Raw genomic sequence first — 24827 nt, 5'->3', positions numbered from 1 at the left:
TATATTTTTTATTTTTTTAATAGCTTTTAAGCGGCGCTGCTTCTCCGCCTTTTTTTATACTTTTTTTTTTTTGTGTTTCTTAGCCTTTTTATATTTTTTTTTTTTAGCGTGCTTAAGCGCCGCGGTAGCCTTTTTTTTTTTTTTTTTTACTTTACTTAAGCCTTAATAATATTTACATGCTTAAAAATATAGCTAAGGCATAGGGATTTATATTACTTAATTTTTTTTATTAAGCTTTTTTTAATATTAAAGGCTATTTTAAAGCTAATAGCTATAATTATAAATTAAAAAAAAATTATAATTTTTAGCCTTTTATTAATTTATAATTTTATTTATAATATAGGCTTGTATCACGGGGGAACTTATAAGTAATATATTAAGTTAGTATATTATATTTTTATAATTATTTAAAGGCTGCTTATATTAGGAGTTAGGTATAAAGTTTAGTATAAAGTTAATAAATATTATAATTTTTTTAATTAAGCTACTTTTATTTTTTTTTTACTTAATCCTAGCTTTATTATATATAATTTTTAGCTTAATTAACTAAATCCCTATAATTTTAAAAGTAAATTAAATATTATTTATAAATATAGCCTTTTTCCTGGCCTTTTAAAAAAATTTTAAAAACTTTTATTAAGTAATATTATATTAATTAATTTATAACTTTTAATATATTTTTTAAGTATACTAGGTAGATAAAGGGCTAAATATATTAATATTAAGTAGTTAAAAAAAATAAATAATATAAAAAGGTAAATAAATTAATATAATGCTATAATCCTAGTAAGTAAAAAAAATTTAAAGCTAATATAAAATATATAGCTATTAAATAATAAAATATATAAAAAAATTTTAATATACCTACTATATTAAATATAAATAATATAAAAACTTTATAAAATAAAAATATTATATAGCTAGTTAAGGGCTAGCTTTAAAATATTATATTTTTTTTAAATTATAAAAAGTGCCTTTTTATTTAAAGTAAACACTATTAGCTAGTTTAGATTAACTTTCTTGCCTTTAAAAATAATTATTAAAAATAAATACTAGCTAAAAAGTAAGTAATACTTAATAATAAATATTTAATTATGATTTTAAAAATTAATTATAGTAAATCCTCCATGGTTTTTTATAAGTTATATAAAAAAAATTACATGCTAATAGTTAAAAAAAATACTATATATAAAGCCTTTTTTATTTATATTTTATATATTTTTATAGTTAACTTTATATTTAGCCTTAACATATTTAAATAGCTTAATAAAATATTTAAAAATTTTAGGATTAGCCTAGTAAAGGCACTTATATTTTAACTTTTTATTTTATATAATAATAAACTTTTTATTTTTTTATAAAAAGGCTTTATATTAATTTATATTAACTAGTTTAAATTTATAGCCTAATTACTTATATTTTTATTTATATAAAATATTAGTAATATCTTGCAATATTTTAATATTTAAAAAAAAGTTAAATTTAACTTAATATAATATATTACGCCTAAAAAATGCTTTTTTAATTAAAAATAACTTTTACCTTAATATATAAGCTTTTTAATAAGTTTAATAACCTTATATATAATATTAAAAAGTTATTTAAAACAGGCTATATTTATTCACAGCTTAATATTATATTTTTTAATTTTTTTTTATTTAAGTAATTATAATTAAAATAACCTTATTTTATAAATATATTATAGGGTTTTTTTATATTATTTTACAAGCTTTTTTTTATAATATATTTATTTTTATAGCACTAATTTTATTAAGTAGCTTATTATTAATTTTAAATATTTTAAAGTTATATAACTAGCGTGGACCAGGGGATAATAATTATAAATTTAATATAAATAAATTAAATAAAATTATAGGTAACTTACGGCCCTTATTTAAAAAAACTTTTTAAATATTTTATTAAATTTTTATTTACTAATTTTAAATAACTACTTATTAAATATTTTTATAATAAATTAGTAAAGTTATACATGGTTAAAGTTAAGGAGTTAATACTAGGTAATTAAAAATAAAGTTCTAAAAGTGCGTTTTGCTAAGGGGTGGGATTTCGGTAATGGGTGGGCCGCTCTAAATGGTGGTATTGCTACTGAAAGCTTCATCGAGAGTATTCTCGTTGTTAATTCTGTCCGGGAATTATCTACCATAGACATGGCCATCAGTGCCGTGGCTTGTGAGGGCATGAGAGAGATTTATAGACACATAAGAGTACATGCAGGGCATCGTCCGTGCCTGTTTCCCTTAAGGTCCCGGTGACCATATTTTATTACTAATCACGGATAGTATTTATAATTCTAGTCTTAAATTTATAACACCTGTAATATTTTAAATTATAACCCTAGTTAATTATGGGTTTATTTACTTAGGCATGTTTAACTATAAGTAAAGTAACCCTAAAAAAAAACCTTAATATTTAATTATAAAATAAATAAGCTATAAAATACTAAATTTAGCACTATAGCCATGCTATTTATATTTTATATTAATTAAGTATTTTATAATAATTAATTAATAAGCTATTTTAATTACCTATTTTAACTTAGTTACTTTTTTTTAAATAAATACAGGCTAGCTAGGTTAAGCTAAGTAAATTATTTAATTTTAATAAATTAGTATTAATTCCCGGGTTTATTACTTTAATAATAATATATATTTATAAATATTACATGCACATGGCTAAGGGTTAGCTTTAAACTTTAATTTTTAATTTTTTTTTATTAAATTTATTTAAAATATTAAAATTTAAAATAGCCCTAGTAACTCTTGTAAAATACATGCTTAAACCTACTTAAAATTAAATAAAATAAAAAATATATATATATAGGACCTAACCTTGCCCTAATATTACTATATTTATAATATATAAGTTTATTTAAATATAATGCCTAAAAAGTTTAGTATAGTATAAAGTATTTTTTTATAATATATTTATAAAATACTAAGTAAAATTAAGGTATTTATATAAACTTATTAAATTAAGTTTTTATAATTATAGTACTATTACGGGTATTTATATATTATTAATATTTTTAATATTAAAATAAGTTTTAATACCTCACGTGCCCGTGTAATTAAGTTATTTTAATTTATATAATAAATAATAAATAAATATAAATAAAGACCTTTAAAATATACTTACTTAAAAATTATTAAGTTTATACTAAGGTATAAGTATATTAATTTTTTTAAAATTTTTATTTAAATTAATATATTAGTATATATTAATATACTTAATAATAAAACCCTTTAAAAACTTGTTTTTAAAGCTATTTTAAAGTATTTTTAAAAAAATTTTAATTATAGCCTAGTATTAAATTTATAATAAAAGTATTAAAGTTTAATAAGGCACCCGCGGGTATAAGTATATAAAGTTTTATAAAATTTTTTATATAAATTAATATATTAATATTACTATTAAACTTAAAAGTAAAGTTTTTATAAAAGCTTATTTTTAAAGTTATTTTAAGGCGCTTTTAAAGTATTTTTAATTATAATTTAATATTAAATTTTAAATAAATTAATAAGGCGCCCACGGGCGCGGGTATTTTAATTTTTATAAAAATTTTTATATAAATTAATATACTTATACCCGCGGGCGCTTTATTAAAAAATAAAAATTTTTAAAAATTATTTTTTTTTATAAATTAATATTAAATTAATATTTAATTAATATTTATAAAGTTATTTAAACCTTTTTATTTTTTTTCCTTTATAAGTAATTTTTAATTAAATTAATTAAAAGTAATATTTTAAACTTAAGGGCCTTTAAGCATTATTATAAAGTTTAAAAAATAATTTTTAAAATTTTTAATACCTTTAAGTTTTAGTAAGTTAATAACCTTAATTAATAAAATTATTTATAATTAATTTTTTTTTAATACTCCGCGGCCGGCTAAACCTTAATTTTATTTTTTAAATTATAATATACTTATTAAATTTTATTTAATTATTTTTAAAGTTAAAGCTTTTATTTATAATAAAGCTAAATATTTTTATTAATATTTTTTATTTTTTTAATAACTTTTTATTTAATTATTTTATTAAGGTTATTTTTATAAATTTTAAAGCCTTTTTTTTAAGCCCTTATAAAATTAATTTTATAACTTTTATATTAGGATATTGCTATATACCTTATTTATAATAAAAAAATAATAAAAAGGCTTTTTTTTTAAAAAAAATACTAGTAAAATAGCTTATTATTAATATTTTAAAAAAGGTATTTAAGGTAATTTTTATTATTTTTTATCTTGCTATAAAAAAGTTCTTATATAAAATAAAAAAGTAAGTTAAATTTAGCTTATTAAAAAAGTTAATAATATTTTTATAATAAAATTTTTTTTTTTACTAAATTTAATTTTTAATTCTTTTAGGTAACTAGGTATTTATTAACTTATTTAATTTTTTTTAAAAACCTAGTAAAAACTTTTTAATAAATTTATATTATATAATTATAATAGTATATTTAGGTATTACCTAGTATATATTACCTAATTTTTTATATTTTTTTAATTTATTTTTAATATAAGTAATTTTTATATTATTATTATTTAAGGCCTTAACAGCCTTTTTTATTAACTTTTAATAACTAGCTTTAATTTTTTAAAGGTAAAAAATAGCCTTAAGGTTTTTATAAACCTTTTTATAATATACTTTACTTAAAAAATAAAAATAAAAATTTTACTAAAATAATACTAAAAAGTACAAGCGGAGTGTATTATATAAAAAATATAAAGTTTTTTTTAATATTAAAAAAATATTATTAAAATAGCCTTTTACTTATTTATAAAATTATTAATAATAATATAATTAGGCTTTTAATTTTTGTACTAAATTTTAAGCTATTAAATATTTTTAATAATAATTATAATATTTTATTTATTATAAAAAAAAGGTAGCAGGGATATAGGCTTTTTACTTATTTTAAATTATTAATATATTAAATAATACTTTAATTTATTTATTTTATAAGTTAAATTTATTAAAAAAATAAAACCTTACCTTTTTAGTATGTTTAATTTTTATTAATCATTATTTAGTAAATATAATAATATTATAATATATATTAATTAAAAGGCATGCCTAGTAATATTTTTAGTTTTTTTAAAAAAATTATAAGCTATTTTATTTACTTTATAAAGCTTTTTATAGCGCCTGTTTTATAAAAATTAAAAAATAATAATAATAATTATTTTTTTTAGGTGTTATAAATATTATAAAGGTTTATATTTTTATTTTAAGTAATTTTTAAATTAATAAGATTACTAGTTTAGGAGCTATTAAGGTTTTTTTAAAATAATATTATAATTTATTATAAAATATACTTTAATAGCTTTTTTTTATTACTACTTATAAAGTTAAATTATGCTTGTGATTATAACCTTTTTTAAAAAACTAGGTAATTAAAATATTATTATTATATTTATAAGTAACATGTATATAATAAAAATAATTAATAGGTTTTTAGCTTAATTATTTATATAAGTAGTTTTTAAATTTAATTACTAGCTTTTATGCCTTTTTACTAGCTAGGTAATACTTATAATATATAATAATTTAATTTATTAAAGTACTAATATATATTTTATTAAAAAAATAAATATTATTAATCCAGGGCTAAACCTTATTAAATTTAATTTTTATAAATTTTAATTTAATAAAATTAATAAAAAAAGTTATTTATAATAAATAGTACGGTTTTTAAAAGGCTTAATAACTAAAAAAATTAATATTTTAGTAAATAAAATTATTAAAAAAAAGTTTTAAATAACTTTACTTTTAATAATAATAAATACCCTTTTTTATATACTAAATTTTAGTAAGCTTAAGTTTATATAAAAGTTATTATATAAAGTTTAGCTTTACTAAAAGTAAATATTAAAATTAAAAATTTTATATATTATTTTTTTTATAATTATACTTTTAATTTTATAAGTATTTTATGCTATAAATTTATAATAAAAATTAAAATAAAATAAAAATATTAAAAGCGTGAGGTTAAGTTATTTTATATAAGTTTTTTTAATATTTAAATTTTTAAAGTTTTAAAGTTATTTACTATTTTAGTAAATAATTAATATTTAATAATAAAATATATATTTAAATATAGTGGTAGTTAACTTTAAAACTTTTTAGTAAATTTTTTTAAATTTAAAATTTATTAAATTAGTATAAATACTTTTTTTTTTAATTAGCTATACCTAATTTTACCGCCCTTATAACTTATTAATTTTTATTATTTTATTTTATAAAACTTAATATATTATATAATATATTAATTTATATGCAGTTTACTATATAATATAATATACTTATATAATATATATACTTTTTTAAATTACTATTTTATTACTGCGCGGCGCGCGTAGCAAATATAATTTAAAAAAAATATTTATTTTAAATGTTTATGTGGGGGGGTGTCGGCAGTATACAAATATCCCACTGTCACAGACGCTCAGGCAGCCCCACTGTTCCGCAAGGGTTGGTTCTGTCTGGGGTCCCTAAGTTCCTCGGCAGAGGTACCCGGCAGTTGGGTTTAATGATTAATCGAGGTCTTATTGCTCTCATATACTAGTTCCTGAATGAAACTTAACCCACCCAAGGTCTGAGTTACTCGGAAAAGCAGCAAACTGTTGGCAAACATCAATTCTGTCTAGAGGGAGTATTGCCTGTGTATGTTTACAAAAACCACCTCCTGGCAAGAGCGAGCATCGCAAGACTTGAAACCTCGAAGTCTATTTCTTTACACATAAGTTGGCCACCCGAGCAAGTAATACTCTACGCTAGGCAATAAATTAGTATCTGTAATGAGCTTAAACCCCTGCGCCAAGTGGGCTGCCCGATCTGCGCCGTATCGCGTATTTGCTTCGTATACCTCCCTGGGGCCCATCGCTGGACCTTCCCTTTCGTGAACCATGTTATGATGATCTCGAAAGAACACTTGTTGGTCTCCCGTTTCCTCTCCACCATGGTGACCATACAGGTGGCTAATCCGCCCAGCCCTTCAAGAAAATCTTCTTGCCCGGGCGAGGTCCGGGTTGAATTATGTAATAATTCCGACATCAATTAATTGGAACCCCGCCTGCGAGAAATGGGCCCAGACCAAGGAACTCTGCTAATGAACCCCAAGAACAAGCTCTATGATCGCTCTCACATACGGAGGCAACGTTGTTGCCCAACACTTATTACTTCAAGCTTGTGGCCGCTCATCACCGTAGAAGAATGTTAAAGCATGATACATCAAGCTACCCCTAGCATTCCGATCCAATCGAAACGAATTATGCAGGGGCCTCCGGCGCTGAAGAAACCGATCCTGGGGCCAGCGCACGGGCGAACCTCCTCTGTGCCTTTGAAACGTTTGTCCCGCCGGCATGAGAGCATTTTGACCCTTTGAGTATCCGCACAGAAGATTGATTGCTACAAGGGTGGATCATGACAGCTCGTGGCAGCTTCAGCATTAACATACATATCGTAGCTCCTTCAATGCTCTAAGGGATAACGTTCCTACTCAATCTACTAGCACTTCTATTTCCACCATCTCCCATCGTCCTTCATGGCAGCCGCGGACCACTTCACACTGTCCTGCCTGGTAATAATGGCTTACAACATCACAACCGTGGACAAAAATACGCGAGTCTTCGAGTGGTTGGGCTCCATAGAGCCCATCTGCTTCGATTGCGATCCCCGTCCGATCCATACATCGCGACCTAATACACCATTAGCCACAAGTCCCACGTACGACGAGCTGTACCATGCAAGCAGCTGCGTATACGAATGGGTTGAGCCGACAAGCAGCAAAAAAGGAGGCAGCAAGGCCGAGGAGGATGACACCGATTGCGAGAAGAACCTTACTGGAACAAGAACCCCTGGCGCACATACAACCCGGACCGGCAACCGAGGCGGCACCCCCAACGGCAAAGAAGGCAATTCAATCCGTCCACATACTAGCCTCGCTGAATCCGGGGACCACCAGAAAAGCCGTATAGATCTGCAAAGAGGTAAGAAAGCTTGAGTTGCAAGAAACGCCTACACTCATGTTCAGGACTGGCTAATCAAACTCCTTCAATACAGGCCCCCGCTCTGCTGAGCTGCACATAGCGCCGGCAGACATACTGTACAGTCCCGCTGAATCTGTATATCCCCAGAGTAGCTCTATAGATCTGAACACAGGTAAGCAAGCCTTCGTTGTGGAAGAAGGCCTATACCAATGTCCCAAACAGCACCGGCTAACAAAATACCTTTCTAATTATCCAGGTCCCCTGTCTCCAAAACCGTACATAACGTCCGCAGACATTCTATACAGCCACGCCTTGAATGATACGAGTTATTCCCAACGGCCCAACGTATATTTCCGACAGAAGAAGTGGGAATTGTTCCCCGAGCTGGCACCTTGCCCGACGACCAAAAGATACATTTGTGCTGAGGCAACTTGCCCTCCACGGCGCCCGAATGGCCCTGGAAAGGATGATACTAGATCGCAGTCGCAGCCTTCAAAACAGCCGCGGTTGGGGTGGACGCGGAATGCGCTGGCTTGCATTTCTGGGATAATCAAGGGCGTTGATGGGGGTGGCGATAAACATTGAAGATAAAGAGTTGGCAGACTTCTCGAGCTGACCTGTATCTTGTTCTATACTGAGCGTGGCAACCAAGATGGTACCAACAACGTTAAGGTGGCGATTTAAAGGTTCAATTGCCTGGTGGTTCAATAGGCCCGGGGTGACTAGGAGGGCTAACGTAAACTACCTTGTATATGCCCATTACTGTATTTACAGGGCAAGGTCATATTAGATTATGAGCTAGAGGATGTCCCAAAGGTCTTAAGTATTCAAGCATCTTCAAGTACGGAATTTCTCCGTTGAATGGAACGGGATCCACTGACCAATCCAGGCATAATGCCGCAGGGATCAGAATTACAAAGAACTAATAACAGTCTATCTGGATATATTCATTGGAGCGCAGAGGAATGTATTGTTGGTGTTATGCCTGAGGATGCAACGCGAGGAAGGAGGCTAAGACTTGCTAAGCCTTTTCTTGTTTTTTAACTGCCCCTAATATATTATTAGTTTAAAAGAATACCTTGAACTTTTATTAATTACTTCGGCGAGTATCTAGTTTAATTACTATATTCTTCTGAGATGGGAGGCCAACGTAATTAAACGTTAAGATGACCAATTTGTCCATTGTAATCTGACATGTCTCTTGTCCTTGCTGGATATCATCAATATGGCTCAATACCTCGCATCCAAGGTGCCAGAAGATGACATCCCTCCGCCCAGGTCCTCAACAACCACACCCACAGGCCCCAACGCACCCCTTCCCACACCCATGCCCCTTCGTCTCACTAGGCTTACAATCCTCCCAACTCCGGCATCCAGTCCAGGGCCCATTCCCGTCCTTCTGCGCAACCCAGCACCATTCCCCCTTCCCTTCCTTCCCGCACGCCTTCCAGCAATAGTTGCTGTCACACCCGTACGGCGCGGCGTAGTAGCATTTCTGGTTTTCGCTGCCGTTGGCGTCGTTAGCGAGAGTCAATGACGCCTTCATGGACGCAATTCGAACCGCGGACTCGGCGTCCACGGAGGAGGAGCGGGGGTTTGGGCGCCGGCGGAGCGGGTGTTCGGCGCATTGGCGGTAGGTTGTGGGATCGGTGTTTGGGTCTTTGGGGATGCTCATCACGCCGAGGTCGCCGCATGATGCGGAGGTGATTGGTGCAGCCGCGGAAAGGACGCTTGTGGCCTGGACGCCGAGGAGGGCGATGGCAAGGGGAAGGGTGCACTTCATCGTGAACGAAGTTTGTTCAGGACGAAGACAATGGAGGCTGGGGTGAGGGCGGGTCTAAGTATGAGATGTGATCTTCTGTGGGTTGGATGTAGAGACAGGAATTAGTCGGGCATGATGCACCATTTATACTGCTCCGTCGAGACGACGACCTTCGCGCGCCAGGTAATCGCACGAGGACGTTGAGTGGGTTCAGTGTTTTTCGCCTTGGACAACTGAAATCGCCCCAAAGTGCTGTCAGTCAATAAATCAACATGTTTTCTTGGCCGGTGTCCCTATTACACGTACCTAGTTAGCCACCTGATGTTTCCAGTGTGCCCTGGGACGTCTGATTTAAAACGCAGGCTGCGCTGAGTGAGAACAGCACGCCCAGGAGGTGAAGTTAAGGGTCTGAAATACTTGCGCCAACTGCACATGCAGTAGATATTTTGAACATATCCGTCTCATGACCATCCTCAACTGACCTCGGGACTTGAGGTATGTAGAATCGAGCTCATGTTTGCGGTGGGCGCTTGAATGCTTAGGGTTCGATGTTTAGGTATGACCAAAGTTTTTGAATACATTAGTGGTAGTTAAGATGGCAAAATGAGGCATAGACCGAAGGATACTATTTGACGATTGCAGGTGAGACCAGCCATTCTCTAGGTAATGTAACCGGCGAGGTGCTGGTACTTCATGATTTCGGGGCCGTGTTTATGTTTGACTCTCCCCTATGCAGTATCCAGCCAATGAAGAATCCATGGCTTTGTTGTCCTGTTGGATTTGGTTTATTTGTTCTTGATCGTGGGGGCGGGCCGTTTTCGAATGGGGCGGTTAGGGCAGATCCGGGAGTAAGCTACAACGTAATTTGTCTGAGTATGTCTGGCCAGCTTACGTTTGATTATGGAGTATTTGGTATAGTGGCTGAATTGATCTAGGACCGAAACCATGTTACGAATCTCCTACTCCCAACTCAATGATATCGTGCCATGGGATATGGATACGGGTCCTGTTCTGCTCAAACGGCCCAACCGGTCCAGATCGGGAAAATTGTTTAGTGAAGTACTAGTCTCTGCCTATATTGAAGAAGCCAACCTGCGGTCAAGGATACAACTACCATTAATGTTGACGAGAACCCAAGTCCTGCGGTACTCAGGGTCCCAAATCAATAGGTTGTCGACATGCCACGATGTTTCACCTGCAAGGGCCAAATTTATGGCCCCATCACCACCCAAGGCTCGCAAGGATCATCATCTCGAATGGAGAAGTTTGTGCCCAGTCAGTCAGATATACCTACTTGTGAGCCCATAACATCCTCAAGTACGAAGGTCCTCCTTGCAAGGGGGCAGGAGCCACAGGCCAATCCAAGCATAAAGCAAGAAAGACCAAGCCACATAATCTAACAGTCGACCAATGTAGACAGGCTCACAGTCAACAGATATTGCTTCAAGCATCCGTGTGACTCTCCTAATCACAGTAGGAATCATGAACATCACCACAGCAACAGCATTATTATTAAAGGCTGGTAGAATCTATACAATGTGCGATCAGGACGAGGACTCTTTGACAATATCCCAGTGGGTGTCTAAGCAGAATACTCATGGCAGTTGCTTGACCTTGTATAAAGAGATGGACGTGACCGGGGTGTTACAAGTGAGTAATACCTATTAGCATTAAAACCTATCCTTTTGCCCGTGCTTTATATGGCATAGATCTCAGCTGAACAGTCACGTAGCTCCAACTCAACTAGCAAAGATTCCAGGTCTTCCCAAATTTGGCTACCTCCGTACTACCATGCCATAGGTACCCAAGCGACCATCTGGATATAGGCCGCCGGCCATGGAATATTGGAAACCAACGAAGATTTGTATTGTGGCCTTGGCGCCTGAGGCTTCCAAACGGCGGATCGAGGCTAAGACTCGCTAAGCCTTCACTTGTCTCCAACCGCCCCTGACACGTCGTCAGCTCGGGATTTCCATCAATTCCCATCGAAATATTCCTTTAACCTCAACTCTCCATCGCTGGCAGTTTCTGGGATGGAAGGCCTCGGCAATCACAAGTTATGACAACGAAAGCACCCGCGACCTCGCGTCGCCCCGTCGGGTTCGGCCCGCTGAAGTCACGGCGGGGGTGCAAAACCTGCAAGTAGGTGGGCCTGGATCCTGCGTAAACCCAATACTGACTACATCCAGAGCTCGAAAGATAAAATGCGGGGAGGAGAAGCCATTCTGTTTGCGGTGCACCAAGACGGGTCGAGATTGCCAGTACACCGACACAGCGTATGGGACCTTTTCGTCAGCGTCTGCAGCAACCACTAGCACGACCGTCGCGGCTACTTTTGCCTTGTCTCCAACACCTAACAGGGCATGGCGCGAGCGACGTGCGTTTGCGTATTACTCCCAGCATGCGGCGCCTATCCTTGGCGGACTAGACGCCGAGTTCTGGGGGACGATTGTACCTAGGATATGCCATAGCGAACCGGCCGTTTGGGACGCGATCATCTCGATTAGTTCCTTATTCGAGAACTACACGCCCTCAAAATCCATCACGATGCACCAAGATGCGCTGGGTTGGTATTTGCGTTCTGTGTCGGCCGTCCGCCAGCAAATTGAGCGTGGCGTCACGGACGTCTTCGTCGGCTTGATCAGTTGCGTGCTGTTCATCTGCATCGAGGCTCTGCAAGGTAGCGCACAGGAAGCCATACGGCTCTATCACCAGGGGACACAGCTTGCTCTGGCGTTACGGGACCAGATAGTAACCGGGACTGTCCCTGCATCAAAAGGGTTATTACTGGAAGATACGATTGTGCCTATTTTTGCGCGCTTGAGTGTCCTAGCCGATAACCAGTCCAAAGCCACAGCGGCCGTGTTACTTCGGGAGATAGACCGGTTGTTAACGCCCGGACTGAGGTTTGCTTCGCTCAAGGCCGCTCGCGAAGCCATATTCGTCCTGACGGCCGAGACGCAGTTGTTCCAAGCAGCATGCGAAGAACATCACGATTCAACAAACGAGTTCTATGTTCCTGATCAAATGATGGCACAGCAACTAGCCATCTTATCACGGGTGCGGACCTGGCAGGAAGCTTTTACGGCCCTCACCAGCTCGCTCCAAGCTCGATTAGACCCCATGTCCCCTCAGGAAACGACCACCATTGCTCTCCTCTCTACACATTACCAGATGCTCTACGTCATCATAGTAACGTGCATCACGCGATTCAAAATATCGACCGACTCCTGTCTCCAAAATTTCCAGATCATTGTCGAGCAGTCTCGGATCGCACTTGACGCCTCACTGCGCTCAAATGGAACGCCGCCGCCGTTTACATTCGACATCGGTGTCGGAGTTCCACTTTGGTTCGCTGTTCTTCGATGCGCAGATCCGCTGATCCGGCGCGAGGCGATTGCGTTACTAGCCAAATCGCCCCAGGTGCAGGGGTTCTATCCGACCACGTTCGGTGTTAGTTTCGCGCAGGCCGTTATTGACGTCGAGGAGATGTTTGCCAGGGATATTGATATAGGCGCAACCATGTCGCCCGCCGCTTGGACTCTGACGCCCGGATCGGAATCAATATCACTCAGTCCCTTGCCGAGTCCGCAGCACAGCCCGAGCAATAGCAGCAACGGCTCTATGCGCCAGGCCAGAATAACAGCCTCGGACTCTGGAACTGGCTCAGTGAACCTGGATCCCAAGCCACATGCAGATCTAGCAACGGTGAATACGAGTATGAACCCCGGTCTTATCCTACCGATCCCCGAGGAGGCGCGAATCAAACCGTATGGTGTGTTCATCCCGCGGAATGGGATACCCCCGGGAACAAGGGAGGAAGATGTGAAGAAATGGAACGTTAGCTCCGATACGCCGTTCCTGCAGTTCTCGCGGAATAGGTTTGACCATGAGAGTGGGCGGTGGAGGGTTGTTGATGAGGTTGTTCCGGTTTCTATTGAGATGTAGCTGACCGATCTGGACATAGTAGTGTACTTATCTCCTACCATACATTTTAGATACAAGCACCATGGAAATCCCCTGAATGGAACCGGCCATCCTAAGTGGATGGAGATAGACTAAGCATTCCAGCCATAACCCTAATTCCCCGTGGCGTAGCGTTTTTGAGTTCGTGACGATTGTACCACCGACGTCAATACTGATCTACCTGTTGTATTTGTACCCCCAAATAGGTCCACAAGCTGGGAAGATGATATCTTTTCTTCCCGTCCCACTGCCATTTACCCCAGGCACGTTCATTGCAACGATCGAAACCACCCCGCTGAAAAGCCCTCATTGCACAAACAGCAAAGCCATGACCGACAGGTATGCTTCGCCAACTCCCTCATACTTCGAACAACGACTGGACAATTACGGCTGACGCGCGGGACATTATAACAGCGACACCGTCCTTCCGAATACTGGGAGCCAGGCCCAGACCAAGCACGGCGGCATTACCAAGACGGTTGTCACGACCACCGCCACCGAAGTGCAGAATCCCTCAATGGAAGAAACCACGGGCAACGTGTTGGATGCAGGAGACGCAATGTATCCTGATGTTGAGGATAACGACGAGCCTGCGGTTTACCTATACGATCCGGTCACGAAGGAGTACACTGGGAAGGTTGTTGGGGAGGAGGTGGATACGGTGGCGAGAGGTCTCAATGAGGACGTGAAATGAGTTACTGTTGGCGGCAAAGGATAGCAGGGGACGGGAGATCTTTCCTTTCAGTGTCCATGCAATTGGGAAGGGTATATCCTTTGTATAAGGAGCTGGGAATTTATATGGACGTAAAGATTGATTGATGCGAATGGCATTGTCCGCTACATGGAGCAATGACGCACTCGTAATTGGGTGCTCCAAGGAGCATGATGAGAAGCATATCATAAGGCTACTACTCAAAAAATTAAAAAATCTCCAGCCATGGTGAAAGCGTTGATTTGGAACTCCAATCCACGGATCAAGTCGCAACCGCCGACGTCAACCTCTGCGGCCTCACACGTTGACATCCGCCCGCGCGATTCTGTTGTCAAGAGATATCATTTAGCACGAGCTATTCAGCTCTGATCAAATTCAGCTCGCGAAACCCCCAGTTAGCCATGATGCTCGCGAACCCGGCAACTCCGACTCCGACGGCAAAGCCCCAACGGCGACGGAGCGAACATTTCATCATCAACGGCGCAGAGGCGAAAGCGTAAGCGGACTGGAACACATACTTCCCATCACTTGGCCTAACATTGTTTCAGCCTGATTGCTCTCAACGCGCGGTTACACGCCGAGTCGATCCTCTGGAATATGGAGGACGGCGCACAGGCGTACGAGGCGCTGGTAGAACAGCTGTCGACCGGCAGGGTGGTATTTCGTAAGCTCAACGAGGATGAGGATTATCTGCCACGGGGCTTGGGTGCGAATGGGGACGCGGAGCCTGGTTTGTACTTTTTCAAGGATGGGCGGTGCATTCTGAAGGTTGAGGGTGGGGATATGGGGGAGTTGGCGAAGGGGATGGGGAAGTGCTTAGCTGGATAAGGATTGCTATAACTTGGCAGTCTTCCGAAATATCATTTAGGTAGATCCAGAGAGGTATCCCAGTGCTTGAGGCGAATAGTATTGTCTCAGGGCGTTATTATATTGAAATGAAAGTGTAATCCGTTATTCACAGAACTTATGCAAGCTTGGACATAAATAGATCTAACTATTGGTAAAGCCAACGCAGGAATAGGTGCAGTTCAAAAACTAAAAATGCTCTATCATACTCCAATCTATGTGGCACTGTCCTCAGGCCCGTACTCAAGTTTTCCATTCACAATCAACGGGCAAAAATCAGACATATAAAAGATCTCGCATGGAGCATCCTCCAAACCTTCGATCATTCAACTCACTATGGCGTGTCACCGACGTCAAACTTACCGGTATATGACGGACAACCATTTGGTGTTACCAAAGCCAGAATAAATATCCCCTTGTCGTATGATATTCCCCCCCTAATATAATTCGCGCTTCCAACTTTGTACACCCTTTTCCAAATCTACCTCATGCTGCCGCCGATGTCGAAATGGTACATTATACACTCACCATAGGACAAGCTATGTGCTAACATGACATGGTCCTAGGCCGCCGGGCAAGTGGCAGGGCGAAAGGGGGGTGGGAGAATACTATTCACTTGATTTGACGTCCGGTGGTCATCAGAACGGACGGCTCTCAGCTCGGAAGAGCATGACGAACCCAGAGACCGACGCAGAGGATATCCAGACAGATGAGCATGGTGCGCTGCGGGAGCAAGATGTGGATGCAGACGCGGAGCTGGTCATGAATGCTGGATTTGATTCTGTTGCGGAGGGCAAAGACAAAAATGGGGATTTAGAAGAGCTAGATAATGGCCGAAATGGACAGTGACTAGAGGTCAGAAACCTCCAGCTGGTTTATGATTCGAAATGGTGGGAGACAGCTGGGGAAGATTATTGGCGGTCGGGTTGTATGATGGAGACATTTCTAGGTAGCCAACACTTTTTATACTACGAGTATTAGCGGAAGGGAGCGATATTGAAAGCAACAACCTAGAAGTCAAAAGTTCATGAAATGATGGAAGGATGCAAAATAAAGCGGGAATTGGGCCATTGGATTACGTATGCCCGACGTCAATTGCCACCAGCAAACATAAGCTCCAGGTTGCATTTATCTCAGGCCACAACCTATCCATATCACCAGAGCCATTTCTCGCTAGACCAGCTCAATCATATATCATGTCGAACAGAAACCCAGTCCCAAGCAAAGACCTTTCCAGCTCGTCCCGTACAGATAAGCGTTTGTATGTCTCGAACCGCCAACCGCTCCAGGGCCATTGATACTGACCTACCGCTCAGTTTCGACGAAGCCAACGCGACATTTCAAAGCGACGGGGGCTGGTACGACTCTGCAGTCCCAGATGCAGGCATGAGGACAAGGGCAGGACAGGGTTCACGATTCCAGCAGCCTGATCTGGGAGAAGATGAGGGCGCCTTGAGAGCAGAAGCAGATGCTGCGATGGACGCGAATCCTGGGGCTGGTGTTTACTGGGATCAGCAGGGCGCTGGGGCAAGTAAGAGACAGGGAACAAGATCGAAGGGCTTGTAGATGGATAGATTGGACAATGACATCTGGAGACTTGGGGCGTTTCCTGTTGAGAATTCTTCGCTCGACATAGCGTTGATATACAGTTCCATCGATCTTGTGCGATAGCCTAGGGACCTGGATATTACGTACGCATAAGTTGGCTCTTGTGCAGAATGAATTGACAGATGGCAGTTTATGGATGATGGGATTGATACATGGACAATGGTACCTTTTCCGCGATCTGGAGACAATGTGGGTAAGGACCCAATATTGGGGAAATTACGCAGCAGCGACGTCATTCAAGGTCAATCAATGATCGACAAATCGCCATCCATAAAGCGCTAATATCGAGGACCAGGCGTAGAAATAACCATAATAATCCCACCACAAGCTCCGATCAAACCCAACTCAGCCGGTATCGATTCACGCACAATGTCAACAGAAAACCCGGGCTACAACAGGCACGACGACGAAGGTTCTTTTGGCTTGTACGCACCTACCTTGCCGGTCCAATTAATTATAACGAAGGGCTTCAATAACTGACTGGGTATGACCCAACAGCCCTGGGTGGGACAGCTTTGCCGAGCAGGAAGACGGCGCTCCGTTCACTCGAGGACTACACTTGGATGAAGTGATGCAGGGTCCCGCCGCTCGCCACGGGAACAAGGATGCAGGCGACGAAGAGGAACATATGGCGATGAGGCAGGGCAGAAAAGCGCAGCCTGGGACTGAACAGTACTCGCAAGATAGCAATGACACGCCGGGCCCGGGGACTTATACGGGTCTCGAGGAGACGTGGACGAGTGAGTCCTTGGCGGAGTTGAAGAAGGGAGGGAGGAAGATGCCTTTATAACGGATCCTATTTGATGTCTTTTATTGAACGAATGTTTGAGCGAATGATTCTCATGAAGTTATCTGTACATGAGGTGGGGAATAAATACACAGACCACCAATCAACCCTCCATGATATAAACAGTGCGGTGGATTCACCTCACTAAAGCCAACAGAAGATAGAGGCTTAAATTCTGCGGACCCTCGCTCGAAACCAAGGCAATAGATATTTGCGCGAGCAGTCGTTTCCTCCTGTATCTTTGCAAAACCCTCCCAAGGCTAGCGTGCTGACTTCGTCCTTAGTATCTGTTTTTTTTACCTTGAGGATAATTGAGAGCATGCACATTGTATTCATTATTTCCAAGGTTAACAGTCTGTATGTCCCCTACGAGGACTCAGGCTGAGATACTCCAGCAATAAGCTCCTCGACGTTGGAAGCGGTGGAAGTTAGGGCCCAGGAACCTTGTGTCTCTGATTCGAGAATCACCCTGCAGTGACGGTGGCTGCTGAGATATTTAGGACTGTTCTTTAGGTAGCATTACTTTCCTGAACTTATAAGCCATTTCATAAGCTCGTTAAAGCGATCATGGGCTCGAGTCTGAGTGGGCTGCATACACGGAACTATACACTTGCGTTCGGAACAACAGTTCAGGCGCATAAAGTCCTCTGCTCCTAGGCCTAACAGAAACTCCTCGTGTACCTGACAGGATTGACAGCAAATCAACGAGTAGAGGCTTCATTGGCAAGCTTTCAAACTTTGGGGCTATCGTCAACGGCCCTGGACGTTTGCGATGAGGCGCGCGAGCAAACACCCCAGGTGTCTATTGCTTTGTATACCCACGTCTTCTCTGTGGTTTGATTGAGGTCTCGGCGTAGGACGATTGGCCGTTCTGTACCATGTCATTCAATTGATTCATGAGGGATTGCCTATTGCGTTATTCCACATCACGCACTATAGTCCCCCAGGCCTCCGTGCGTCTACCCTGACATTGACGGCGTTTGGGGAGAATTTTCCCCATATACCCTTTGTTTTCTTTATTCCTTGATTGCTCTTATTGTTGCTATCGTATGCATCCATTCATAGTCCCCATTTCCTTTACATTGTGGTCTCGTCGCTTTGTTGTCCCCGGCTTTATCTTTTCGTTGATTTTCTTTTTGTTTTCAAAGCATTTAGTGGTAATTTCCTATATAAGTTAACATCCTTCCTCTCAACACGCTCATTCCATTCATCACTTTTGTTGTTCTTTTCGAAATCTGCTTTCGTCATGTCGGAGTATTCCTTTGAGTTCCCGGATGCTACCTATGGTAGTCTCGAAGAATTTCTAAAAGAAAATTGCGAGCCTGCAGTGCCAACTAGTCCGCCTGCTCCTGTATCCCCAACATTTGTCCACCCACTGGATGTTTTCTGTTCTGAGTACGATGAAGATCGTGGCCTTACTGGCCCAGTCCGGAACATATTTGCCCAGGAAGACACTCACTACCCGCCCATATTGACCAGTGACACCGCCGAACCTGACACTAATGCCCTAGAGGATCAAGTCGTCAATGACATGGAAGAGGAACCTACACTTGCCGTTCATTCGGCAGACGACATGGACCCTCTCCCCAGCCCGCCAGCAATGCCAGTCAATCCTGATGACCAAAACGCGAACCAGTCCTCTCTCGGCATCATTCCCGTTCCACCATACAAGTAAGTTCTTGAACAAACCACGCCCGTCTTGACCACTAGGCACTAACTCCCCATCTGTTCTGCAGCCCAAATAATCCTGGCCAGTTTCAATGCCCATTGCCCGGTTGCACGCGACGTGGTGGCTTCAACTGCAAGGGCTGGTTGATGCGACATATCAGGGCGAAGCATAAAGATCATGCGTCTCCTGATAACCAGGAACTGATCCGTCCCTTATTCTCCAGCGACAGCGAGGATACTGCTCCTCTGTTTCCATGTCCATGGCCCCGTTGCCCACACCCCGGCTTTGACCAGGAGGCATGGCTGAAGCGGCATATCAAGGCAGTGCATGAACCCAATCCCTCTCTGTATTCGCTTGACGGGGAGGATGGCCCTCCTCGCTTCCAATGCACATGGCCCGATTGCACCCAGCGTGGGGGCTTCAACCGCAAGGCAGCCTTGATGCGACATGTCGAGACGAAGCATATCTCGCCCAGCTCGTTCTTGTGCTTGACTTGCTGGCAGCCGTTCGACCGGGCTGATAATCTCCAAGAGCACATTCGTCGCATGCACCTCGAGAACGAGGGGTAGGTCCATTGCTCTTCCGTTTACTCTATGGTTTTATTGGGGCTCCGGCTTTCGTCTGTAGTAGATTCGTGATTAAGCATTTGCTTTTGTTTAATATTTTAGACAATCTTTACCTAAGTACTCATTGCTATACAGAGTCATTGCTCTTTGCTCATCAATCAATCCATAATGCTGCGGCCTATGTATTCTACGCTCTATCACGGTGACAACCTCCTCCCTTACTCCATACCTGACATTGCGCTTTCACTGCGCCAATGCGCCGTCTTATAGACTTTACCATAGCAACATGCGATGTAGTACCATCGCGGAGCAATCCAATGTCTCAAACCAGAGGGTCTGTAGCTATTTCCAGGGGCTTCACTGGAGAGCTACTGGTACATCTAATGTAAGGAGTAGCCTATCTGAATTGCAACCCTCGTCTAGGGTTGATAGCGGGGGTGAGTTCCAACCCCATCTCCAGAGTGCCCTTCTCAGATGGCCAAGATAAAGCGTCGATGCTGCTATTATCTTGTCCTGAATAGCTCAACCGTATCTCAGACCAGTCGGTTGATGTGATCGGTGTTTTCTGCTCCTCTCGCCTCCGCTCAAGCCTTTCGGTGCGCTGAATACCAGTGGCGTATCCTGTCAATATGCGCGAGCCATTTCCATATGGCGTCTGTTCATTGCGCCGATATGTGTTTGAGATTGATAAATCTGCGTAAATCTTTCTCGTGATTTCCAACCTCGGTCTGAGATGATTTCGCTCCGGATTACGATTTGCGTCTATGTACCGAGGCTGGCGCTGGAAAACCTCGGTTATAGCATAGCAATATTCCACCAGAATAGTTACAGACGACGCAACAAATAATCCAATATGTTGTTATATAGGAAATCTTCAGGTTATTAACAGTACTACGGACGACACTTGCTACAATATGGACGAGCTTGACCGGATACTTAATGATTTCACGTCCCCGATAAACGGTTTGTTGCACGGAGCGGCTTTCATCGCCGTTGACAAGAATGGTATGTCGCTAGAACTCCATCTTACTTCCAGGTCATGACCGAGTTTCCAGGTAATATCATATATCAAAAGGCCACTGGGAGAGCGAGCCCTGACCCTGGTATCGCGAAGCCCCTCGACCTGGACTCGTTGTACTGGATTGCTTCTATGACAAAGCTCGCCACGGCTGTAGCTGTTGTACAACTGGTCGAGCGAGGTGTCGTTTCATTAGATGACGAAGTGCGCGACAAGGTCCCCGAGCTCAAGGACCTCCAGGTACTGCGGGGCATGAAGGAGGGAAAAGAGCTAAACTTGGAGCTTATCCAGGGCAAGATCACGCTGCGGTGCGTACAGAAAGCTTCTTACCTCGTCGGACAGTTTTGGTTCTACAGCTGAACACCCGACGGTCATACCAGCCACCTACTTTCCCATGCACCCGGGTCTGTGTATGATTCGTCGCCGCTACTGCAGCGGTGGTCCGAGTCTCGACGACGGACGGCACACGCCTTCAGTGGAAGTATGGTAGGTTCGACGGGGAATATTACAGACGGGGCTCGGTGTGCTGATCTGATTCTGCACTATCAGGACGGATATCGCCATCCATTAATCTTCCAGCCGGGCACATCTTGGGGGTACGGAGCTGGCCTCGACTGGGCTGGTCAGATGGTGAGCTTTGCCAATTCAATTACAATAGGGGCGTTGTTAAACTAACATTGAGAGATCGAACACGTCACCGACTCAACACTGGAAGAATACATGCACGCCAATATCTGGTCCAGAATTGGCGCCACATCGACTACATTCCACCCGGAGCTACGTGCCAATACTCTCCCATCGCAGATGGAGATGGGAGAACGGGTAAGCGTTGGACAGGGTGTTGATTCACTCAAACCCGGAAGGATCTGGCTAGGCTATCCACTGGAAGATGACTTGGGAGGTATTGGTCTCTTTAGCACTCCGCTAGATTTCATCAGGCTGTTATCAACACTGCTTCAAGGTGGGAGCCCACTGCTCAGCAAAGAGAGCGTGGATCTGCTCTTTCGGCCACAGTTGAGCCATGCATCCAGGGCGGCAATGCCCAAGGCACTGGGAAAGCAAATGAGGCGGATCCTTGGGATCAAGGCCGTGGAGGATTGCGATCAAGCAGATCACTCTCTAGCGGGGCCTGTTACGTTGAAAGATATTCCAGGTCGTAGGCGACGGGCAACAGCCAGCTGGAGTGGTTTGCCGAATACCCACTGGGTACGTTGTCTTCCACTTTTCGTTTCGTACTCTCTAATAGTTGGCAGTGGGTTGACCGAGAGGCTGGGGTTGCTGCTGCGCTCTTCACCCAGATTATGCCTCCCGCGGATGCTGCTACCACCGACCTTTTGATCGAGCTTGAGAAAGCACTATATAAGGCTATCAGCTCGCCGCGACACCCGAGTGGTGCCACCAGGCTATGATTCCATGTAGGTAAAGGGGCAACCGGTTAGTTTATCGTGTCGTAGCCGAGGTGTAAAGTTCTTAAGAAGTTTCTCCCCGGAGCGCCATGGTTGCTAGGGCTATGTTCTGGAGAGCCCCCGATGTCAATTATAGGGATACTGGAGACGATGTAATTCAAGGCCTCTTTCTACTGTACTTCCGCGGCCCCAAGTTGGCCTCAGGGAATGGAAAGGTATTGATACCGAGATATAATGGCGCCTGGCTGATCTTGGACGACAATCAATTCCTTCTTTATGTCGTACCAACTATGCTGCCCAGCCCGACGCGAATGAAAACACCATATATACTGATTTCTCTTTCGTCGGGCGCTCCAGACGCTTTATCGCCTCCCTGGCAACATATCACATTTGAACCTCTGCGAGCTGGGACGACGCCAGGAGTGGGAAGCGAGCTCGAATGGGAGCTTCTAAAGTTAGATAAATAACGCCAAAAAGCCCATTTATAGATGCCCTCACCGATTTCCCATCGGCCAAGGGGGAGATCAAAGTTTAGGCTTGGCCCATTCATCAAAATCGCACCGTAGAACAGTGGTCAAGCGCGAAAACGAGTAGTAAAATCCCTGTACCAGCTGATTAGTTTCCCTATATGTATGACATGTGGCAATTATCTACCTGAAGCGAGATGATCTCCACGATTTCTCTGTCCGAGAATTCACTCTTCACCCTCTTCCACAGCTGTTCGCCGACCTCGGGCTGTTGGATGATTGTTTCGACAAAGGCAAGCAGGATAAAGTCCTTCTCGCTGAATCCCGCCTCACTGCCACATTTTCTGTCGATAAAGTAATACTTTTCCTTAGCGGATGCCCTGAGCGCTGCCTGCTGCTTTTCGGTCACACCGGCCTTTAGCGATAAGGGGAGGTGATGGGTCCATTCATAGGTTGAGTTGAACTTCGATGTTGTCAACATAATTACAAGTTCACGGTCTCTGGTAGAGAGTAACAGGTGCTTGAACTGGGCATTCCCTAACCCCGCCCAGTGATCCACAGTAGCCTCGCTGTAGGACAGGAGTTTCATGATGTTGATGGTAGGATGTGATTTGGCATGTGGCGTGTGGTAATCTGGATACGGCAGTCGAGCCATGATGTTCTTGGAAAGCCGGTTGGCTGTAGAAAAAATTAAATAAATTTGCGTACAAGCAGTTATACCTTGGTTGATTCTGTGCGGGTATATATACCATAGACCGTATGGTCAGTTGCCTTGGCCAAGGTTGAGATAACAAATCCGGAGGATAAATGCCTTTGCGCCGAGGGCCGAGGTACTGAAAGATGATCTGAATGCAAATTGAAGTGAAGTTGATTAAGGCTTCTGAAATTAACAAAAAGCAAACGTAATGGTTAGGAAATTGTTCTGCATTAGAAAGGCAAATGGAGTAAAGAGTTGGGAATAGAATCTAACAGCGGACAATGCTTACCTTTACATATGAATCACCCATCAAGCAGCGCTATCAAATCATGGTCCAAGAGCCATGTATGTAATATTCAAGGCCAACGCGTAGAGAGTAACCTTCTCACGGGGTTTATGTTTTACGAGAGTTCATAAATTTCAAGAGGATTGGGTGTTGTCCAACCCTCCCGCGCACTCAACGCAATGTAGCCCCAAGTTCAGTACCAACTCAACAGCAACACCAGGTCAAAACTTTAAAAACAAAAACATACAACAGCTGGGATTCGCATGTGGTCACCCACCATACTACTAACCAGCCGGCGTGTGGTTTAAGTACGGCTGAGCGGACGGGAAGCCCTGTTCTCCACACCCTGTGGTCGCATGTGATATCTTTAGCCCGTCCAAAAGCTGATATATCAATGGTTTGTAAAAGGGCCGTGGTGTTTTGAGAGAGTCCTCGGTGTTGCAGTGCACTTGATGCCTTGCTTTAAGCAGCGGGGTACTCATCCATATAGTGCACCTGAAGTATTTAGGACAAACAAGCCACCCTTGCGACAGTTCGGCAGCTCGATTGATATACATGGGATGTCATTGCTCAACCGGTAATGCTATCCTGCATTGGCTCCGAAAGGATAAGCACAGTGTTTAGCCCTAGCTGAGCTGGAATAGGCATGATAGGTAGTACTAGGATTATTAATTCAGGTGACCCACCCCCACCCCCACCCCCAATTCAATCGCGTCATGATCATTAGAGAAACCTAGAATGAGATTGACACAGAAAGCAAACACAGTCACTGCCCACGGTTGAGTGGAAATGGTTGACTATTCCCAGCCACTTCGGTGCTCGGTCTGCTCTCGGACATTTTCGCGCCTGGAGCATCTTCACCGTCATGCAAGGACTCGTACGCCATCCTGCCTAGACGTTTTGGGCAATAACCTTTAGCAACCCTATTGAGCAATGAGACTAACCGTGCTCCGAAGATACTGGGGAGAGACCGTTTAAATGCGGGTGTGGTCTTGCCTTCACCCGACGTGACCTGCTCACGCGCCA

The 24827-nt window shown here is 41.1% G+C and overlaps 11 protein-coding genes across 11 annotated transcripts; 9 read left to right on the top strand and 2 right to left on the bottom strand.

The window, feature by feature from the left end:
• Positions 1–7608: 7608 nt before the first annotated feature.
• Positions 7609–8596, top strand: DSM5745_09897 (uncharacterized protein; the record flags this gene model as incomplete). Its single annotated transcript, XM_026751913.1, has 3 exons — positions 7609–8011; positions 8085–8183; positions 8268–8596. The coding sequence occupies 3 exons, from the start codon at positions 7609–7611 to the stop codon at positions 8594–8596; spliced, it is 831 nt and encodes a 276-aa protein (XP_026599645.1).
• Positions 8597–9293: 697 nt separating this feature from the next.
• DSM5745_09896 (uncharacterized protein) lies at positions 9294–9794 on the bottom strand (the record flags this gene model as incomplete). Its single annotated transcript, XM_026751912.1, has 1 exon — positions 9294–9794. The coding sequence occupies one exon, from the start codon at positions 9792–9794 to the stop codon at positions 9294–9296; it is 501 nt and encodes a 166-aa protein (XP_026599644.1).
• Positions 9795–11832: 2038 nt separating this feature from the next.
• DSM5745_09895 (Zn(II)2Cys6 transcription factor domain-containing protein) lies at positions 11833–13721 on the top strand (the record flags this gene model as incomplete). The annotated part of the gene is made up of 2 exons (XM_026751911.1): positions 11833–11915; positions 11963–13721. 2 exons carry the CDS (start codon positions 11833–11835, stop codon positions 13719–13721), a joined length of 1842 nt encoding a protein of 613 aa, XP_026599643.1.
• Positions 13722–14067: 346 nt separating this feature from the next.
• DSM5745_09894 (uncharacterized protein) lies at positions 14068–14433 on the top strand (the record flags this gene model as incomplete). Its single annotated transcript, XM_026751910.1, has 2 exons — positions 14068–14078; positions 14154–14433. The coding sequence occupies 2 exons, from the start codon at positions 14068–14070 to the stop codon at positions 14431–14433; spliced, it is 291 nt and encodes a 96-aa protein (XP_026599642.1).
• A 422-nt stretch (positions 14434–14855) lies between these two features.
• DSM5745_09893 (uncharacterized protein) lies at positions 14856–15279 on the top strand (the record flags this gene model as incomplete). Its single annotated transcript, XM_026751909.1, has 2 exons — positions 14856–14947; positions 15000–15279. 2 exons carry the CDS (start codon positions 14856–14858, stop codon positions 15277–15279), a joined length of 372 nt encoding a protein of 123 aa, XP_026599641.1.
• Positions 15280–15797: 518 nt separating this feature from the next.
• Positions 15798–16146, top strand: DSM5745_09892 (uncharacterized protein; the record flags this gene model as incomplete). Its single annotated transcript, XM_026751908.1, has 2 exons — positions 15798–15808; positions 15864–16146. The coding sequence occupies 2 exons, from the start codon at positions 15798–15800 to the stop codon at positions 16144–16146; spliced, it is 294 nt and encodes a 97-aa protein (XP_026599640.1).
• Positions 16147–16493: 347 nt separating this feature from the next.
• DSM5745_09891 (uncharacterized protein) lies at positions 16494–16863 on the top strand (the record flags this gene model as incomplete). Its single annotated transcript, XM_026751907.1, has 2 exons — positions 16494–16558; positions 16614–16863. The coding sequence occupies 2 exons, from the start codon at positions 16494–16496 to the stop codon at positions 16861–16863; spliced, it is 315 nt and encodes a 104-aa protein (XP_026599639.1).
• Positions 16864–17274: 411 nt separating this feature from the next.
• DSM5745_09890 (uncharacterized protein) lies at positions 17275–17695 on the top strand (the record flags this gene model as incomplete). Its single annotated transcript, XM_026751906.1, has 2 exons — positions 17275–17330; positions 17404–17695. 2 exons carry the CDS (start codon positions 17275–17277, stop codon positions 17693–17695), a joined length of 348 nt encoding a protein of 115 aa, XP_026599638.1.
• A 1243-nt stretch (positions 17696–18938) lies between these two features.
• DSM5745_09889 (uncharacterized protein) lies at positions 18939–19930 on the top strand (the record flags this gene model as incomplete). Its single annotated transcript, XM_026751905.1, has 2 exons — positions 18939–19363; positions 19429–19930. The coding sequence occupies 2 exons, from the start codon at positions 18939–18941 to the stop codon at positions 19928–19930; spliced, it is 927 nt and encodes a 308-aa protein (XP_026599637.1).
• Positions 19931–20841: 911 nt separating this feature from the next.
• Positions 20842–22354, top strand: DSM5745_09888 (serine hydrolase domain-containing protein; the record flags this gene model as incomplete). The annotated part of the gene is made up of 6 exons (XM_026751904.1): positions 20842–20932; positions 20983–21253; positions 21326–21431; positions 21495–21575; positions 21630–22151; positions 22199–22354. The coding sequence occupies 6 exons, from the start codon at positions 20842–20844 to the stop codon at positions 22352–22354; spliced, it is 1227 nt and encodes a 408-aa protein (XP_026599636.1).
• A 521-nt stretch (positions 22355–22875) lies between these two features.
• On the bottom strand, positions 22876–23473 carry DSM5745_09887 (carboxymuconolactone decarboxylase family protein; the record flags this gene model as incomplete). Its single annotated transcript, XM_026751903.1, has 2 exons — positions 22876–22953; positions 23006–23473. 2 exons carry the CDS (start codon positions 23471–23473, stop codon positions 22876–22878), a joined length of 546 nt encoding a protein of 181 aa, XP_026599635.1.
• Between the last annotated feature and the right edge of the window lie 1354 nt (positions 23474–24827).

This window comes from Aspergillus mulundensis (assembly GCF_003369625.1).
Source record: "Aspergillus mulundensis strain DSM 5745 chromosome Unknown scaffold_13, whole genome shotgun sequence".
In the NCBI taxonomy this organism is placed as follows: Eukaryota; Fungi; Ascomycota; class Eurotiomycetes; order Eurotiales; family Aspergillaceae; genus Aspergillus; species Aspergillus mulundensis.
This window is presented reverse-complemented; position numbering and strand designations above follow the sequence as displayed.